Source organism: Acinonyx jubatus, chromosome E4, assembly GCF_027475565.1.
Source record: "Acinonyx jubatus isolate Ajub_Pintada_27869175 chromosome E4, VMU_Ajub_asm_v1.0, whole genome shotgun sequence".
NCBI lineage: Eukaryota > Metazoa > Chordata > Mammalia > Carnivora > Felidae > Acinonyx > Acinonyx jubatus.
The window spans coordinates 792,172-809,939 of NC_069395.1; the positions used below are offsets into that span (position 1 = coordinate 792,172).

The following is a 17,768-nucleotide window of genomic DNA, read 5'->3' on the forward strand; positions in this document are numbered from 1 at the left end:
CACCCCTGCACGTGCCGGTGTGAGTGCTTCTCCCTGGGGTGTGTCCGGAGACGGGCTGGACGCCCCTCCACCCCAGAGCTGTGGTCGCTGACCTTTGTGCCCTGCGTCTTCTGTCCCACGGCTCAGACTCGCCAGCTTAAGTCGGGGGCAGGCGACAGCTCCCAGGGCACTCGAGCAGCTGGTGGAAACGCCCAGAACAAAGGGAAGACTGTTGGCGGCTGTCGAGGGGTCTGGGCATGAGGGTCAGTGTGCTTGTGGTGAATTGAAGTGGACCCCTTCTGTCTCAGGAATACACCCCGAGGCGTTGAGGGTTGTTGGGGTGACGTGCCTGGTCTGGCGGCCGGATGATAATTGTGGATTTTCTCCTGAAGTTTAATTTCACCACCTGTCAAAATGGGATTGTTGTATTTCTCTCTTAAATTATTGGGGAATAATAATTAGACCAAGAATGGCTTTACATGTTTCTATGTTAACGATTCTCAGCTTGGAGTCACTGCCGGTAATTGGCTCTTGGGAGCTGAGGAGATTCTAAGAAGGCGCCTCCCGGGCTTGGCTGGGGGGCCGTTGGCACCAGGGGCCGTTGCAGCTCCAGGACAGGTGGCTCCGGGCCAGGATCGGTCTGGTCTCGCTGCGCCGCGTCAGTGGTTGGTCTCGTGGAGCGCAGGCTCTGTGGGCCTCGTTCCAGCTGCTTTGCCGTGGGAAGCTGTTGTGTTACAGCAGCAGGTGCAACTTGCCGAGGCCCCCATCCTGCACTGGTACCCAGCCTGCCGGCACGGGCCCGTCCGCTCTGGGGCCGGGACTGAGACGATGCCAGCCCGCTAAACCCTCACATCGGTGAGCTTCACGCTGCACAAGAGGGAACCCGGCCCCAGGTCCCTTCTGTCCCTTCCGTCCCTTCCGTCCCTTCCGTCCCTTCCGTCTGTGTGTGTGCCGAGCAGACCGTGTTCTCGGCTGCGGGGCCACCTCAAATATGACCCAGGTTCTCCCCATGCTTGTGGGCTTGCGGGAAGGGACCGACAGTCAACCAGTAAATAAGTAGGAAAATGCCAGACAGAAATAAAATGAGGCGCTGTGATGAAGGGGGGGTCACTTCTTTAGATGACGCTGAGGGAGGCACCTTTGCCAAGGTCTAGATGACAGGTCAGAGCCAGGCGTGTGAAGACCAGGGGAAGAACATTCCAGAACATTCCAGACAGAGGGAGCATGTGCAGATGCTGCAGTGTGTGACTTGGCAGGGGTGAGGGGAGAGCGGGCACAGGGGAGGCGTGTGGGCAGGAGGGTCAGATCATGGCCTCCTGAGTCACAGTGGAGACTCTGGGTTTTATTTGTGAGCACAGCGGGGCGTTGTTGGAAGGTTTTGATCGGGAGTAATGGGATCTGAGCTCGGTGTGTGAGGGGCCGTGTAGTCTGCGGGGCGGCCGCCGCGATGGGTGCTGCTGCTGGGGTCCTGGGGGGGGAGGGGCGGCCGCCGCGATGGGTGCCGTTGCTGGGGTCCTGGCGGGGGCGGGCAGAGGGGGGGGTCTGTGAGCTCTGTGTGCTCTGGAGCAATTGCTGGCTTGGCTTGCCGATGGATTTGACTTCCGCAGCTGGGGAGAGAGGGGAGTCTGGCCTGGGCCAGTAGGTGGGTGGTGACACATTTCCTGACATTGACAAGCTGAGCGTCGTCCCGTGTGGCCGTCACCTCCATGTCCGAGCAGAGTCCCCGACGGTGACTCGGGTCGGACACCCGGACGCGGGGTCTGAGGTGTATTTGCTGCATCAGAGGTCGAGTGGGGCGTGTTGTGAGTTTGAGGACAGGAGAGTGGGTGAGGGGTGTCCGTCTGGAGAGAAGGAAGTAAACGTCTGGTGGGATTGTGGCCTTGTGGCCGTTAGGGACGGTGGCCGTTTGCGTTCTCTGGCAGCGGTCAGCTCGTGGGCTTGCCCGGGGCCGGAGACGCCAGCGCGGCTTGGGGGGCGCAGGGCTGCGGTGAGAGGAGGGGCGCCCGGCCTCTCTCTGCACCAGCTGGCCTCCAGCGTGACCCTCTCCCTCCGCCGTCCCGGATCCTGTGACCCTGGTGGAGCCCTCCCGGCCGCTGCCCTCCCCACCTCCCTGTGTCTGGATGCCCTTCCTTGGGTCGGCTCAGGGTCCTAGCATGCACGAATGTGGGGGAGCCCCAAAGTCGGATGCCATCGATGCCTTCTGTCTCCAGGTCTGCCCGGAGGGAAACAAACACTGACCAGTACGTTTTCTCTTTGTAGGTTTTGGACAAAGCTTCTGCTCGAGGACTGGCCAGGACCTCCCGGGAGATCCCAGCTGCCCTCTGTGCCCAGGATATGTCTTTGCAGCTCCCGACCTCCCCACCCCAGCAGCCCCCCCAGCTTGTACCAGTGTAGGAGGAATCCCTTCCTATTCCCCTTGGGTGCTTTCTGGGTTGCGGAGACCCATCCACAGAGGGACGCACGCGGCTGAGGGTCCGGAGGCTGAGGTGTGGAAAGAGTACCTTCACCCCCCACATCATTCCGCCTCCGAGGGCAGGGCCGGCGTCTGAGGTGGTCGAGCGATGGTCCTGGGGCCTGCAGGACCCCACCGTCTGCTTTCCAGCTTGTACCCAGCTCACTCCTAAGGCTCCTCGTGACCCCTGTGCGACCGAGACCTGGGGGGCAGCCTTGTACGCGGCTCCCGTGGAGATGAGGCACGCCGAGATGCGGCACCACCCCCAGGGAAATGTGACTGGACGTCACTTGGCCCCTGGCAGTTGGGGCAGGGGTGGGGGCAGTTTTCAGGAACTCTGCCAGCAGATCCGGGCTCTGAGGCCGTCCCCCGCTCTGTGCGGTGGTGGCCTGTGGCCGGCGTGCTGGGTGTGGGTCCCCAGGCGGGGACGCCAGAGTGTGACCGGAAACGCTGTGGGATGAGTGGTTGGCGGGCTTTTCAAAGCTTGCTGAGCACGTGTGGCTGAGGCGGTGGTTGGCGGAGTGGCGGGAGGTTTGGGGTGCGCCTGAACACGGGGGGCAGTGCCTGGGGGCGAGGACTGTGTCCTGGGTCATGGGGAGTCGCCGTGGCCCTCTCCGTCGCCTGGCCTGGCGTGCCCCCAGCACGGCGCTGTCTTACTCGGCGTCGGGCACTTGTCTGTCGTGCGGGGGGGTGGGGGGGTGGGCGGAGGGGTCTCCTGCTGGCGGAGACCCCACCCTCCCGCCCTTTGCTCCGGCTCTTGACCCAGAGGCTCCTTCCTTCCTCGCCCTGCTGCCGAGGGGACGCTTCTGGGACCGGGGCTGGCCGGCCGCCATCGCCACGTCGGAGGGGAGGGGAGGTGGGGCTGCTGGTGACCCGGATCGTCCCTCGGACCCCCTTCGGCTGGGCTTGCTGGCCGCCCCCTCGGGCTGCGGGGCCTCGCCGGGGAGGGCGTGCTGCCAGTTCTCCCTGCTCGCCCTCGGTCGCGCAGGGCAGACGAGCCGTGCTGGTGGAGGGGTGGCGTCCACACACGCGTGTGTCCCTCGGGCGGCCTGCGGGTCCGGCGCCTGAACACGCAGACGCTGTTCCACGCGCTGGCCCTGCCTGCCTGACTCCGCCGTGCGGCCCGGTGCCACCTCGGGGGCTCGGGGCGGCCCGGGACAGGTGTGAGCCAGGCAGGGTCGGGCGAGTGCCCTGGGGCTCCTTCCTCCTCCCTGGACTCTGGCTTCTCCACTGCCGCGTCCTCTCGGGGTCCCTCTGCTGACACGCTTTGTGGCTGGGGAAGGTGCTCCTGGCCCTGACCTCCAGCCGCCCCGTCGAGGGCCGCTGAGGTGGCTGAACACTGTCCCCTCGCCCGTCCCTCCCTCGGCCAGGTGCTGGACGGGGCGGGCGCCTGGGCTGTGGTCATGTTCGTCGACCTCGGCCGGTCGGCCACCCTCCCCATGCGGTCCCTGTGCGGCCTGGACAGTGACAACTTCAGGGCCATCCCCCCTCTGACTCAGCCATTCATGCTGGACAAAGGTGAGCCGCCCTCCACCCTCCTGAGATGCAAGGGGCCTCAGCAGGACGGCCGGGGAGGGGGCGGCCGGAGGGCGGCCAGGGGGCAATCAGGGGACATCTGAGGGGTGGCCGGGGGCGACCAGGGGTGAGACCAGGGGGCAGCTGAGGGGAGGCCAGGGGGCAGCTGAGGGGAGCTGGGGGGTGACCAGGAGACCAGGGGGCAGCTGAGGGGGGTTGCGGGGCGACCAGAGGGGTGACCAGGGGGCAGCTGAGGGGGGCCGGGGCCTCTGGGTGCCTTTCGGGGTGTCTTCTGTGATCTCACCCCAATTTCCGGATCTGCCCCTGGCGTATTTGCTGGGTGCCTGAGAGGGACCGCAGGGCCTGCTTGTGGGCACAGGCCCCCCCCCCCCCAACTTTTGCCAGAGCTGCTCAGCTTTTGTCTGGTTCATGTGTGTTGATTTCCCTGGGAAAGGGTTCTGTCCAGAGGAAAAGTAGAATCTGAAAGCCACGATAGATGAGCACCGGACACGGGGTCTCCTGACACGTGGTTTCTTTAGGTCCAGACACCTGTCGGGCCTCGGTTTCCACACCCTCGGGATGGAGACGCCTCTTCTCGGCCTTTGTCTTTGTGCTTCTGTCGAGGTCGGGGTCGGGGTCGGGGTCGGGTTAGATGAAGTGTGAACGGGGGAGAGAATGCTGGGGGGGGTGCGGTTCAGGAGGGGAAGCGGAGGTGAAGAAGGACCGGGAAGGAGGATGGAGAGGCGCTCCCCCAAGAGCAGCGGCCAGGGGGCCTCAGATGGCTGCGCCCCCGGGGCGTGGGCTCCCCCCAGAGGTCGTCTTGGGTCACTGCATGCACAGGGCCCCTGCTGCCCAGGCTGGGGAGTCACAGGCCCAGGACGGCAGGTGTACGACGTCCCCCTTTAAGGATGAGGAGAATAAGGCTCAGAAAGGTGAAAGGAACTTCCTCACTTTCGTAAAAACGAAACAGCACAGCTGGGGACAGACCCGAGGTCCCCTCCGTGAGGCCAGTTTACACACACAGGAGGCCCGGGGTTGGGCGCGGGTGGACGGGCTCTGAGTGGGGGAAGGGCTCCCAGAGGGTGGGTTTCTGGCAAGCGCCCTCGCTCGCCCGCCCCGCTTGGTGAAGGCTTCCCTGCCTTCCAGCGTCCACCCTGGTGCCAGAACCCCGAGAGCAGAGTTGAACAAACACGGTCTTCTGTCCCCAGGATTTCCCACCGGACGATGTAAAATCCCAGATCCCGGCAATAATTTTAGCGACGATAATAGACCTACTTTTACATGCTCTTTCTTTATGGTCCCCCCCGCCCCCAGCAATCTTCTCCGGGCCCTGTAGCAGGAGCCCCCCCACCCAATGTCCTCGCAGCCACCGCAGCCTCCCCTTCCTTCTCCGTGACCCGACCTGGTGCCACCAAGGTGCCCTTGTTGTGTTCTGCAGGCATTTTGAGTTCGGACCAGGCGATCCGTCACTGGTGTTTTGAACTTGGAGGTACCTGCCCCGTGTCTGTGCGCCTTCCCGTGCCGCACTATCACCTGGCATTTCCCCTAAAGAAACTGAACTTATCCAGGGGTTGGGTGGACGGGCCGGGCGGTCCTTCCTTTCCACGAAGACCGACTCTCTCTCTTCCAGTCGGGCATCCTGATGTTCGGAGAGTTTAAATGACACGGCCACCGTGCGCCCTCCCCGTCCCAGTCTGCCTGCCCCGTCCTCAGACGCGTTGCACTCTCGAGACCTTGGGACGAAGAGGCCCCGGCACCCACAGCTGCTGCCACTCGCACGTGGCCTGGCCCCCAGCTCACCCCTCAGAAGAGTCAGACGTCTCCGTGTGTCCTGTGTCTGGAGCCTCCGTGAGGTTGAAGCCTGAGGCAGCCGGTGGGCCCTCCCCACGCCTCCTCTGTGCACCCGGAGCATGACAGGACGGGCATTGTTGCCCTGTGGTTCTGAGGAACAGAGGGGCCCGGCGTCGGGTCTTCCTGGCCTTCCCGGGTGGGATTGGGGAGCACTTAAGCGCCGAGCGGTCACCTCGAATAAATGTCGGCATGTTTCGTGAATCTGGGTGTTGATCCTTCTGTGTGGCCACCGTCCCCGGCCCTGCCCTGTGAGACCAGAGCCGCCGTGGTGTGCCTGCCCCCCGCGGTCCCCCGGAACCCCGCTGTCCTGAGCAGCTCGTTTGTCCTGGTGCAGAGAAGAGCCCTGGCGTTCCATGCTCAGGACGGTACAGCCTCGTTTCTCTTCTGTGCTTTGCAGCTTCAAGAGAGCCCTCGACTCAAGGTCAGGAAGGGGGAGTGGAGTTTGAGCGGAAAGGTGGAGGGCTCCCTTCGAGTTGGTCTCCGCTCACCAGAGCTGGCGCTCCCCCTCATGTCAGGGAACATGGACCCCTCTGTTCCTTTATTTTTATTTGTAAAAGATCTTAAGCAGGTTCCATGCCCAGTGTGGAGCTCGGTGCAGGGCTTGAACTCATGACCCTGAGGTCCAGACCTGAGCTGAGATCAAGAGTCGGACTGAGCCACCCAGGCGCCCCTGCGCTGTTCAAGTAAGTTCATTAGTGAGGCGCCTGGGTGGCTCAGTCCGTTAAGCATCTGGCTCTTGATTTCTGCCCAGGTCACAAGGTCACGGTTTGTGGGTTTGAGCCCGTGTCGATTCTTTTTTGTTGACAGCATGGAGCCTGCTTGGGATTCTCTGCCCCTCCCCTGCTTGTGCTTACACTCTTTCTCCTAAAATAAACAGACTTAAAAAAGATAAATAATTGTATTAGTGAGGCCCGTGGCTGGTGGAGCACGTGACTCTTGATCCTACAGTTGTGACTTCCAGCCCCAGGTTGGGTGCATTGTTTAAATAAATATTTACAAATAAAAAAGTAATTAAATAGTTTTATTAGAGCCAAACTATTTAAATAATTTTGTTTCATCCTTTGGTAGGTGAGAAAAATACATTACAAAATTCATTATACAGAGGACAGCTCACAGCACACGTTACTAAAAACACAGTCTACACCGCGCTCAGGGCTGGTGTAAGTTCCCCCGCTCTCTGGTGGGTCTCTCCCCGCCCCCCTCCCACCCCGGGGGCGCCCCTCCGCGTCCGTCAGCACCCAGATCAGGTGGGCGTGGGCAGTCAGCGCAGCCCCGGGCGGCGTGGGCAGCTATCCAGCTGCGGCGGGACTTCGAATCCGTGCGAGGCAACGGAGACCGGCCGGGTCCCCCACGCGGCAGGGCGGGGTGCTGGCAGGCTGCAGGTTTGCAGGTGGCGTCCTGGGTCCGGGCTTCCTAACACTAGCGGCTGCGCTAGCCTCGCCTGGCCTGGCACCCAGTCTGCAGGCAGAGGGGTCTGCAGAGGCCGCCGCAGCCCCGAGGTGAGTGTGCGTGAGCGGGGCCAGAGGCAGGCCTCCCCCCGACCCCACGCCCCGGACCAGCAGTGTCCAGAGCCCGGGTGGGAACGCGGGTACAGAGCGAGCCCCCAAAGCTAACCCTTCCAGCAGGACCCGTTAGGCGAGCGGCTTCAGAGAACCCGGATTCTCCCGGCCAAACGACGTGCTTCCGGGCTGAGCCCAGATGAGGCGGGAGGCCAGAGCGAGGGGGCATCCGCAGCCACTGGGAGCTGGTCGAAGCCACCTTCCCCAGGGAGGGCCTCGTCCCCCACCCCCTTGATTCATGTAGAAGCAATGCCCTGAAGTGGCCTCTAAAATCTATCTTTTCCTTAGAAATTTGGAAACATCTGCGACTAGGGAAGAAAAGTCCTAAGAATCAAGGTCATCGTTGCGGCTGGCTCCGCTGTGGTTTAGCAGCTATGCTGGGCTTCGCGTTTCACGGGGGGGGTGGGGGGGGGTGGCAAGTGCTGGTGGCCGCGGGGAGAGACCTGGGGGCGAGCCCAGTGCTCCAGCCCCTCCCCTGGCCGGCTGGGCCCTGCCCCTCCCCCACTGCCAGGGAGGCATGGGGGGGAGGCGGTGGGGGGGGCAGGAGGCGGGAAGAAAAAGAGGAGTCAAGACCAGCATCTTCAAATTAACAAACTGTAATTGTTTTCCCAAAGATACATTTTTTTCATACACATCCATCATACACTGTAACCAAAAAAAGCAGTGTACATGAAATAAGAGAAAATAAATTAAAAATCCATAGCATAGGTAAGGAGGCTCTAGTCTGGAGCACAGCTGAGTTTCCAGCAATATAAGGAGGCTCGAAAGTTTCTTTTATAAGAGTGCCTGCTAGCAGGGGTTCCAGCCAGGTGGTTGGTTGGTCTGTAAGTCAGTCTTGAGTAGTTGACAGTTCTGTTTTCCCTTAGCGCCTACAATAGCCGTCATTGTCCCGCGAGAGGCAGAGCTATGTCACGTCCGGGAAAAGTGAGGGAGGGACCACGGAGGCGGCGTGAGATCCGAACACAGCATTCAAAGGTAATTGGTCCAGTGGCGCCTGGGGAGGAGGAGGGCGGCTCCCCGGGCTTAGCCATCTTCCTTCGGGGGTGTGTACCAGCCTGCAGAGGAAGTGAGGGGACAGTCACCGGGTGGAGGCCCCAGCCCCCCCTCCTGGCCCCAATACCGAGGGAGGGCACCTCCGGGGTCATCGGGACGCAGGTGGCGTCGGGGAGCTGGGAAACTGCCCACTGGAGGCCACGAAGACGGGGAGAACGAGGCGCCCGACCTGAGATGACCCAGTGAGAGGAGCATTCTGGAAGAGTGGTCAGGAGGGCCTGCACCCGTGCGCTGGGTGGGCGGTGCTTCTCTGGGGCAGGGGTGTGGACACTACCCCCTCGGGCCCTTCTCCGGAGAACGGGGGCGGGTGAGGATGGGGGCAACAGCGGGACGGGGGCAGGCGCCGTGTGATGGGCAGTAAAGGCTTAGAAACCCAAGGAAGGGGTCCTTGCTGTGGCGGGAAGTGCGACCCCCGGGCCCGGGCCTCACCGTTCTTCTCGTGGATCTGCACCAGGGACTTGTAGGACTGCTGTGCTCTCGTCAGGCTGTACTGGGACTGGGACAGGACGCCACCATCAGCACGGCCGGCCGCGGCCCGACGGCCGCCACCTTCCACAGCTGCCCCCCAGAGACCCCGGCTCCCGCCCCAGGACCCTCTGCCTGGGGACCACGGCCCCACCACCCTCCCCACGGGCCAGCCGGAGGCCTCCTGCCCTCGGCCCTCGGCCCTGGGCGCGAGCGGCCGGGGCCGGGCCGCTTACTTTGTTGGCTCCGAACTGCACTCGCGCCTTCCCCTTCACCAGCGTGGCACTGATCTGCATGATCACAGACTCTATGGAGTAGGCGCTGCTCCAGCCCTGGGGACGGGGGCGCCGGAGCGCGCGGGTCAGGAGGGTGTCCGAAGGGCCCCGACGCCGACACCGCCCCCCTCCACCGGCGGGGGCACCTCGGGGCCAGCCCTCGGCTGTCCGTGTGGGTCGCGGGCGCAAGCCCTGTCACCCGAGCGTCAAGCGTGCGCTGCGGTCAGCGCAGCCCCTCCTGGGCCACCGCGGGACGCAGGCTCACCTGCTTGGTGAGAAGTTCCATGCAGATGGCGCCTCCGCCCAGAACGTACCTGCAGGAGGGAGGTGAGTCGGCGGCTTGCCCGTCAAGAGCTCCGCACCCCTTCCCCACCCCCCGCCCCTGCCGAGCAGCCACTCACCCTCCGGAGAGGACCGGGGACACGACCCTGACAAATGGCGGGTCAAAGGGGAAGTTGTCCTGAGAGGAAAGAGAGAAATCAGAGGGGCCAGTGCCTGCAGGACCGCCCTCTGCGGGGCAGGGAGGGAGCCTGGCTCGGGGGGAGCCGCACAAACAGAAGCCTTACTTTGAAAGAAAAGTTAAGTAGAATGAAGTCGGCTCCTTCTTTCTCTTTGAGGATCTGGAGATCATTGTGCAAAGCGCTGTCCTGGTCGACTCTGAGGCAACAAGCCTGGGCTCAGACCCCTGGTCCCGGCTCCCGCTCTCCCGGCCAACCGCTGGCAGCTCAGGGATGAGCCCCTCCGCACCCCAGAGATGCCCACACCCCCCCCCGCCCCCCCCCGGCTGCCCAGCCCCCACGCACTTGAGGAGTTTGACGTTCCAATCGTACAGACTGTCATTCACGAGTTCAACTGCATAGTTTCCTGGAAGGAGGAAAGACGACAGGTGCGGTTAGGATGGTTGGGGGACTGTCCCCGATGCAGACCCCCCTCCCGGGCCGACAGAACACAGATCAAAGACTCCAGGTTCACCCCGATGCACAAACACCCAGTCTAAGCCAATGGCTTGAGGAACTGCATTCTTGGGACTGAAAAGTTCATAAATGTTCACATATCCCAGAACTTTTTTTTTTTAAGTTTATTTATTTTGAGAGGGAGAAAGAGTAAGTACCCGTGCACGAGTCGGAGAAGAGCAGAGAGAGAGAGAGAGAGAGAGAGAGAGAGAGAGAGAGAATCCCAAGCAGGCTCCACACTGTCAGTGCAGAGCCCGACGTGGGGCTCAAACCCACAAACCATGAGGTGGTGACCTGAGCCGAAATCAAGATTCAGACGCCCCCCGGCACCCTGCACTCACCGCCTTTGAAACTCTGTGACCGGTAGATATCCCTGAGCTCCTTCATCAGCCGGTCAGTGGCCTGCACCGAGCCAGACACCGCCCCCTGCGAGGAACAGGACACAAACATCCGCACTCCTGAGTGGGGGGCGCGCGCGACAGGGGGGCGGCCCGGCAGGCGCCCTGGATCAGCCCACCCAGAGAAGGGGCCTGCTCCCGACACGGATGCCCCGCAGCCGCCCCCCCTCCCGGCCAGGACCCTCCAACCCCTCGGCCTGGCCTCTCCCGGCCAGGACCCTCCAACCCTTCGGCCCGGCCTCTCCCCGCAACCTCCTCCCGGCCAAGACCCTCCCACCCCTCGGCCCGGCCTCTCCCAGCCAGGACCCTCCAACCCTTCGGCCCGGCCTCTCCCCGCACCCCCCTCCCGGCCAGGACCCTCCCACCCCTCGGCCCAGCCTCTCCCAGCCAGGACCCTCCAACCCTTCGGCCCGGCCTCTCCCCGCAACCTCCTCCCGGCCAAGACCCTCCCACCCCTCGGCCCAGCCTCTCCCAGCCAGGACCCTCCAACCCTTCGGCCCGGCCTCTCCCCGCACCCCGCTCCCGGCCAGGACCCTCCAACCCCTCAGCCCGGCCTCTCCCCGGGAGGCACGTACGTTCAGGTAATCTTGCCTCTGGTTCTTTTTGATCTTCTCTAGTATGGCCAAGTTTTCCTTTCCGATGCCGTCGTCTTCGGGTTTCTTGCCCTCAGCCGGCTCCTCCTCTTTCATCTCATAGTGGTCTAGGTCTTCCGTGTCCTGGGGGGGCACGGGACGGGGGGGGGGTGTGGGGTGGGGAGGAAAGAACCAACACAGGTTATGCAGAAGGGCCACTGCCTTCCCGGTCCCACCTGGCCGGGGTCAAAGGGTACAGGACAATGGTCGGTCCAGCAGGCCGACGGATGGACACAGCCAGCTCTGGGTCCAGAGTGCCCCGGCCCCACGCCCACCAAGAAAATCTCCTGGTCGGTCTCAGGCGGCAGGACCCCGCCAGGACCCAGGAAGGCAAGTGGGGACTCGGCCATCTTGTCCCCGAGACCGACCCCGCTCCAGCTGTCCCTGACACTCTCCCTTGATAGCAGCGGCCCCTCTGTAGTCCTGGAATGACGCTGGCCTGACACCGTGGCTCAGAACTCACTTCTCACCAGGTCGCTACGATTCCCAGGAGTAGTGAAGACGGGGGCACAAGTCTCCCGCCCTCCCCGTGGGTGTGGGGCCCGGGTCAGGTCTGCAGAGGCGCCTATGCCAAGGGGAACGAGGTGGAGGAGGTCAGGAAGAGGACTGGGCCCTCCTCCACCCCAACCCAGGTGGGCAGGGAGCTCGCTATGCGTGGGGCGGCGCAGAGGCCGGCGGCCGAGAGATGTGTGATGGCCCTTCGTGCGTCTAAGGTCCCAGCAGAGCTACTCAGGAACAGAAGTGTCACCGGAGCGGCGTCCTCACCCTGGCACAACGCAGCTACCACTAACCTCCTAATTCCGACGCTAGCCGCGGACATCCACGAACACCTGTCCCGTGCCGGGTGCTGTCGCGGACCCCACACGCCCCGGCTGACGTCCCACAATCGCCGTGCTGCTGTTCCGCCGTTACTCCCATTTTACAGAGGAGCAAGCTAAGGCCTACTGAGGTTTATCATCATGCCCAAAGCCGCACGACCCTCGGCGGAGCTAAGATGTGAGTCGAACTCCATGTGGCTCTGAAGCTCAGATCCTTAACTATTAAGTTACTTTCTGTAAAAGCGCCTACGTTTTTGGAGAACGGACCAAAGTTACTTAGTATTCATCAGAGACCACGTGGGGCATTTTAGGGCATTTTAGACGCGGCGCCACATTTCACCCTCACGACACTCATACGTACTAGGTGTCACAAGCTGCCTTGGAAACGAGGAAACCACAGCTACGGGAGTCACTTCCCCAGCTGGGTACAGGACGGGACCCCAGGTCTGACTCCAAGGGCCCCTAAAGTGACCTCGTGGACTACTTGGCTTAAAGACCTCAGCACTTGGCTGTCCTCGGTGCTTGCGGGGAGCCTGTCTCCCACTACACTGGCTGCTCCTCTAGGCCAGTAAACCTGTCCTCAGTCCTTTCTCTCCCCGGTCTACATTGGAACGCTGTATACAGCGGGTGCTCGGTGCTGCTGACAAAGAGCTTCCCGCCACTGCCGCCCCGGGGCGCAACCCTACCTCAGGCATCTCCTCGTCTTCGTCTTCCGAAGACACGTCCTCCTGTGTGCACTGCGGCCGGGAGGGAAAGACAGCGATCAGAGCCTCAGCACGTGGCCTCTGACCTCCGCCCTGGAGCCCGGGGTCTGGCGGCTGTGTCCCTGCCTCATGCCGCCAGCCGGTCAGGATGGAGCCACAGCCCAGGGAGTGACCTCACTACCGGCCCGTCCTCCTCCTCCCACGTGCACACGTCAAGAGGACAGGGGCCGCACGACCCACCTCCCGTGTCCCGGTCCGAGGAGCCTCCCCTTGACTTGATCGTCTCTAGACTCACACCAGCCGTCGGTTCCCCCAGCAGCCTGGGTCCCCAAAGGCCACCAACTGCCACCGCCAGTGGTAAAAACTCCCCCTCCTCTCGACACGGAGCTCGCTGCCCCCGGGGAAGTTCTGGGGGCACCAGTGCCCATCTACCTACATCCCCACCTGAAGGACAAGGGCCAAGAGCCGCGACCCGTGCAGGTGCCTGGAGTGGCTGGAAGTGCGGAGGAACTACCACAGGCACGTCTCCGCCAACAGGTATCCACCGGGCCCAGGGCCCCGACTGCTCACCTGCTCGGCCGGCAGGGGCTGGTCCAGCATCTCCACATCTGGGTGCTGAGGGAGGTTGTACAGCTTACACAGGTCGGAGATGATCTTCTTCAGATGCTGCAGGAGCTGGGAAGGGGGACGGCGGTGACGTCAGACACCTCATCCCCACCCCGGTATGGACCCGTGTGCGGACAAGCTCCTAAACCCCGATCCGGTACCTGGTTCTCTGGATCTCCCGGACCACGTGTGTGGGAGTTTCCTGGACCAAGGCCGAGTTTGCTGCAAGGCTCTCCCTCCGGCTTCAGTAAGCCGCCACCGCCCCCCCACCCAAGTCTGCCCCCAGGGATTGGACGTACTGTACCGCCCCCTCCCAAACACATCTCCTTCCACGAGGCGTCTCCATGATGTGGGCCTCATAAGAGGCGAGGGCAGCCTCGGCCCGGCAGCCTGGCCCCTCACCAGAGTATTCCCTTTCTTTATGTCCACCAGCCTCTCCAAGACAGCGGCCAAGTTTGGGTCATCGGACTCCACTGACCAGATGGGGGGCACAGCAGGGTAGGACTCCTGAGGGAAAAGAGCAGAGAGAGTGGTCAGCACGGGCAGCCCTGGGAAGAGCAGACCTTGCCTGCCTCCCGTCCCCCAAGATTTCTGGTCCCTCTGCTCCTCCGCCCCCAACAAAAGCCCAGCTCAGCAGGTCGGCATCCCACCAGCTTCCCAACAAATCCCAGAGCAGAGCAAGTCCCCGAGAGAACCCTTTCCAAACAGCCTGAACACCCTTTCTCTTCTCAGGAGCGAGCCACGGAAGCGCCGCCGCGCCACCTGCGGGGAGGGAGGCTTCCCACGCACGGCGCTGCGGGCGGCCTGTCCCACACCCGACACTGAGCCCTCCAGCCCTCCGCTCCTCGAGTTCCACGGTGATTTCAGGAAGGGACCCCTTGTCACAATCATGCCGACGTGAAAACAACGAAGGCTGCCGGTCACTTTCGGTTCAGCTGGAGAAGAAAAGCCACACGCTAGGCTGAGTCTCCAGAACCCAACAGTAAAAGGAGGGCAGGAAGACGCCTCCGACCCGGTCACTCCCCACAGAACCGCTGACGGGCCAGCTCCCCCGTCTCTCCCTCGAGCAGGCGCGGGCTGCAGGGCCCCACGAGGCAGGCTGCGGGGAGGAAGCCCACGCTGCTGACATTCCCAGGCTTCCTGAGACCAGGCACCAAGTGCACCCTGACCAGACTCCCCCCTCTGCCCAAAACTGGGGGCATAGTTCTCGCCAAGTCTCCTTTATGGGGGCCACAAGGAATTGGACTGAGAGCCTCGCAGCCTAGCTTCCTTCTGGGGACAAAGACGGTGCAGGCACTCTGCAACTAGATGGGCAGCTAGAAGAGAAGGGGGCATTCCTGCCTTTCGGGAACAGAATCAACTCAGGGGGGTCCCCCCACCCGCTTCTGCTGGGGTCTTAGCTCTGTCACAGCGCTAATCCTCAAACGCTGGAGGGAAGCAATCATGAAAGATACTCAAGTCTTCACTCAACCACACCCAGTTCTCCAATCTCAACTTTTTAGTAGGAAAAAGGTGGGGAAAAAAAACAGGAAAAAATGGGACACATGTGCTTTGGGGGAGCACCGTCCAGCCCAGGCTGAGGCTCACTGCACCTTGACCTGGTTCAATGGAGGAAAAGGGATAGGAAACCAGGCCCCCAAGTACCACCCGATTCACAGGTCAGTGTTTCCCGACTACTCCCTCCAGGGTGCAGACAGCCTGCTGGGTAAAGTGCTGGCCCCCCTGCCGCCTAACTACTGTCCCAGCAGGTAAGTGCCAGGCCATGCAGCACTGAGCACTCCCAGTCCTCAGTCGCTGCCCCCCTTCAGGGGAGGTCTGTGGACACATGGAGCAGGAGGCCTGCAGGACGTCTCCTGGCTTAGCCTCGTGTGCGATGGTGGTCACTGGGCACAGAAGGGACTGTAGCTACTCAGGATCAAGGGCGCCGTCCTCAATCATCACCATCGTTGCTGGGAAAGGCACCCACCCATGGCAAGGGGAGATTTCTGAGGGAACAGGAGAGAGGAGGTCTGCTACCAGCTGGGGCAAAAGGAGGAGAGTTCGAGGTTACGCCAGAATAAAACGGAGACCAAAACAGAGGAGAGTCCGTAACTGCTCCTTAGTAAAAATTCAGGGAGCAAAGGGGGGCTTCGGGAGAGGTGCCTGGGCAGCGATCCCACAGGTGGCAATGTCCTAAGTCAAAGGCACTGCCGACAAGGAGGTATCACGGAAACGTGCAGTTCCAGGCCAGGTGGGTCCCCGCGGCTGAGCTCAGGGCACAAGCCTGGAACCCAAAAGTGACAGCAGGGGAAGGAAGGGGCCTCCGCAGGTGGCCAGGTAAAGCCGCGCGGGGCCAAATCACGGCCCACGGGATGTGGGCCGGTGGAAAGGGCCAGTCGAGGCGCCATATGTCGGGGTGCGCGGCGGACGCCGGGTGCACAACCTCCAGCGGCGGCGGCGAGTGTGACCCGCTCGGAGCAGGCGCCGGGCCCCGACGGGGGGGGGGGGGGAACTCGGCCTGCCCGGTCCTCGGAGAGCAAAGAGCCGTGAGGTGTGGGGCGATCCTGGGTGCCTGACAGGGGGCCGCGCAGGGGTCCTCACCGTGATGTTGCAGTGGATGCGGACGGGATCCCCGGGCACCGACCCCCGCGGGGGCAGATGCGGTCCGGGCGCGGCCCCCGCCCCGGCCCCTCCGGCCCCGGCCAGCAGGAACTCGCAGCTCAGCTCGTCCAGGCAGGCGCTGGCAATGCGGAAGCGCTCGTGGCCGCGGTGGAAGATGGACTCGAGCAGCTTCAGCTCCCGCCTCAGGCAGGGCCCCGGCCCCGGGCCCCCCCCCGGGCCGCCCCCGGCCCCCGGCGCCGCCCCCTGGCCCCCCAGCTGCTGCCCCGGCCCCGGCTGCTGCTGCCCCTGCGGCTGCGGCTGCTGCATCCTCCGCTCCGCTCCGCTCCGGGGCCGGCGGGCCGGGAGCCTCCGGCCTCCGCTCGGGCTCCGCCGCCGCCGCCGCCGCCGCCGCCGCCGCCGCGGTCCGCACTTCCTGATCCCCCCTTCGCCAAGATGGCGCCGCCGCCGCCTCCGGGACGGGGCCCCCCCGCTCGCCGGCCCCCAGCCGCCGGAAGCCGCGCGCCCCTCCCCCTCCGCTCCGGCGGCCCGCCCCGCCCCTCACGTGACCGCGCGACGCCGGCCTCCCTCACGTGACCTCTCTCGCACGCCCGCCCCCCGGTGCTCGCCTGCTGCCCTGCACACGTGACCCGGGGCTTTGGGCCCGGCTCCGTCGGCGCCTCCGCGCGCGCTGACGCTCGCCGTGCGCGCGCCCGTGCGTCGGCCCGGCCGGCGCTCCCCTGTCACGTGCCCCGGCGCCGCGTGCTTCCCAGGGGGCCTCTCGCGCGGGATGCGCTTCCTGTCCGGGTCCCTGAGCCGCGGCGGCGTGGGGAGAGAGTGAGGGGCTCGCGCCTCCGCGCCCCTGGGGGCTCACGGCGAATGCGGCGGCTCCCGGGGCTTGCAGGCTCGTGCCCGCCCCGCCACCAGCTGGTCGTGTGACCTTGGGTTCGCCACCGCCCCTGTGAGCCTCAGTTTCCTCGTCCGTGCGGTGACCCCGGGCGGGGCAGTGCGTACAGGGCCTGCGCCAAAGGACGGAGGGAGACACCGTGCGGTGCTTGGCCCCTTAAGGCCGCGCGGCCGGTACCTGACCCTTCGCCTCGTGAGTCCCCGCGGGCGGAGACGAGGCTGCGGGGCTGCGTGGGCTTCCCGCGCGGGCCGGGCACCGGGCAGCGCCGGTGTGGTCCGCGGGCCTGAGGCCGGCCGACCACGGCCCTTGGCCCAGCCGTGGTGGGCGCCGCCTGCCACGGTGGCCCTGGCCCTCGCTAGGTGGCACTGTCGCCGAGGATCAAGCAGCGCGGGGGCGGGGTGGTGGCCCGGGCTGGCTTCCGCCGAGGGCCAACCCCGCGCCTGGGCCCCTGGCCACCTTCCTCCTCCCCCCCACCCCCCACCCCGGACTAGAAAGAGAGTCCTTGGGAGCGGGCTGTGCGCCCCGGGGCCAGGTGCTGGGTGCCTCGTTTCCAGAATCTGTGGCGATTGACTCTGGGTGTTTAACGGTGATCGAGACGAGTTCTGCCCTTCCTGGGGCCGGTGACTTCCTTTGGGGAGCCTGAAGGGTTAGCTGCACGTTCCCTTTTTGTCTGTGTGTTCAAGCTGGTAGCATAAAAGGCTGGGGTAAGAACTCCCACTTCCTGAGGGTGTCTTGGAGGTATTTCTAGTACCCCCAGCAGCTTTGCGAGTGGGGGAGAGGCGTGGCTGCCCGAGGACACACAGTAAGCAGAGTGCTTGGCCTGTCCCACTCTGCCTTTCTCTGACGCCTTCTCAGGAGATTGTCACACCACTTGACTCCGATCCTTCCCCCGAAATACCCACAGATGCGGCCATTTGGAAAATCCTGAGTTCCATATTTCACTTTCATTAAAAAAAAACTTTAAAACTGTTTATTCTGACAGCAGGGGAGGGGCAAAGACGGAGACAGAGAGAATCCCAAGCGG

General features: G+C 63.8%; 2 protein-coding genes and 1 long non-coding RNA gene across 4 annotated transcripts in view; 2 read left to right on the plus strand and 1 right to left on the minus strand.

The window, feature by feature from the left end:
• The window catches only part of LOC128312997 (uncharacterized), a 30,908-nt gene extending 28,381 nt beyond the window's left edge, over positions 1 to 2,527 (plus strand). The window contains exon 3 of the long non-coding RNA XR_008293060.1: positions 2,239 to 2,527. This is a non-coding gene — a long non-coding RNA (uncharacterized LOC128312997). The remainder of the gene's footprint in view (positions 1 to 2,238) is intronic.
• A 593-nt stretch (positions 2,528 to 3,120) lies between these two features.
• TDRD10 (tudor domain containing 10) lies at positions 3,121 to 6,427 on the plus strand. 2 transcript variants are annotated; one of them, XM_053209226.1, is made up of 3 exons: positions 3,121 to 3,949; positions 4,486 to 4,570; positions 5,385 to 6,427. In XM_053209226.1, the coding sequence occupies exons 1-3, from the start codon at positions 3,835 to 3,837 to the stop codon at positions 5,425 to 5,427; spliced, it is 243 nt and encodes an 80-aa protein (XP_053065201.1). In that variant the 5' UTR covers positions 3,121 to 3,834; the 3' UTR covers positions 5,428 to 6,427. The 2 variants fall into 2 exon arrangements, 1 of the variants encoding a protein (XP_053065201.1); XR_008293059.1 differs by lacking the exon at positions 3,121 to 3,949 and having other exon boundaries at positions 4,203 to 4,570; positions 5,385 to 5,435; positions 5,577 to 6,427.
• A 1,509-nt stretch (positions 6,428 to 7,936) lies between these two features.
• On the minus strand, positions 7,937 to 16,352 carry UBE2Q1 (ubiquitin conjugating enzyme E2 Q1). Its single transcript, XM_027048456.2, has 13 exons — positions 15,841 to 16,352; positions 13,663 to 13,767; positions 13,225 to 13,329; positions 12,637 to 12,687; positions 11,076 to 11,216; positions 10,444 to 10,528; positions 9,953 to 10,013; positions 9,716 to 9,806; positions 9,551 to 9,609; positions 9,415 to 9,463; positions 9,111 to 9,206; positions 8,839 to 8,905; positions 7,937 to 8,411 (listed from the first exon to the last, which is right to left on the minus strand). The coding sequence occupies exons 1-13, from the start codon at positions 16,165 to 16,167 to the stop codon at positions 8,380 to 8,382; spliced, it is 1,269 nt and encodes a 422-aa protein (XP_026904257.1). The 5' UTR covers positions 16,168 to 16,352; the 3' UTR covers positions 7,937 to 8,379.
• Positions 16,353 to 17,768: the final 1,416 nt, after the last annotated feature.

Coding starts and splice junctions, on each gene's coding strand:
- TDRD10 (XM_053209226.1), top strand. CDS start 3,835: ATGTTCGTCGACCTCGGCCGGTCGGCCACCCTCCCCATGCGGTCCCTG. Junction 3,950..4,485: donor GCCATTCATGCTGGACAAAG/GTGAGCCGCCCT, acceptor TGGTTTCTTTAG/GTCCAGACACCTGTCGGGCC. Junction 4,571..5,384: donor GTCTTTGTGCTTCTGTCGAG/GTCGGGGTCGGG, acceptor TGTGTTCTGCAG/GCATTTTGAGTTCGGACCAG.
- UBE2Q1 (XM_027048456.2), bottom strand. CDS start 16,167: ATGCAGCAGCCGCAGCCGCAGGGGCAGCAGCAGCCGGGGCCGGGGCAG. Junction 13,330..13,662: donor TAAAGAAAGGGAATACTCTG/GTGAGGGGCCAG, acceptor CCCCCTTCCCAG/CTCCTGCAGCATCTGAAGAA. Junction 11,217..12,636: donor AAGACGAGGAGATGCCTGAG/GTAGGGTTGCGC, acceptor GTGCCCCCCCAG/GACACGGAAGACCTAGACCA.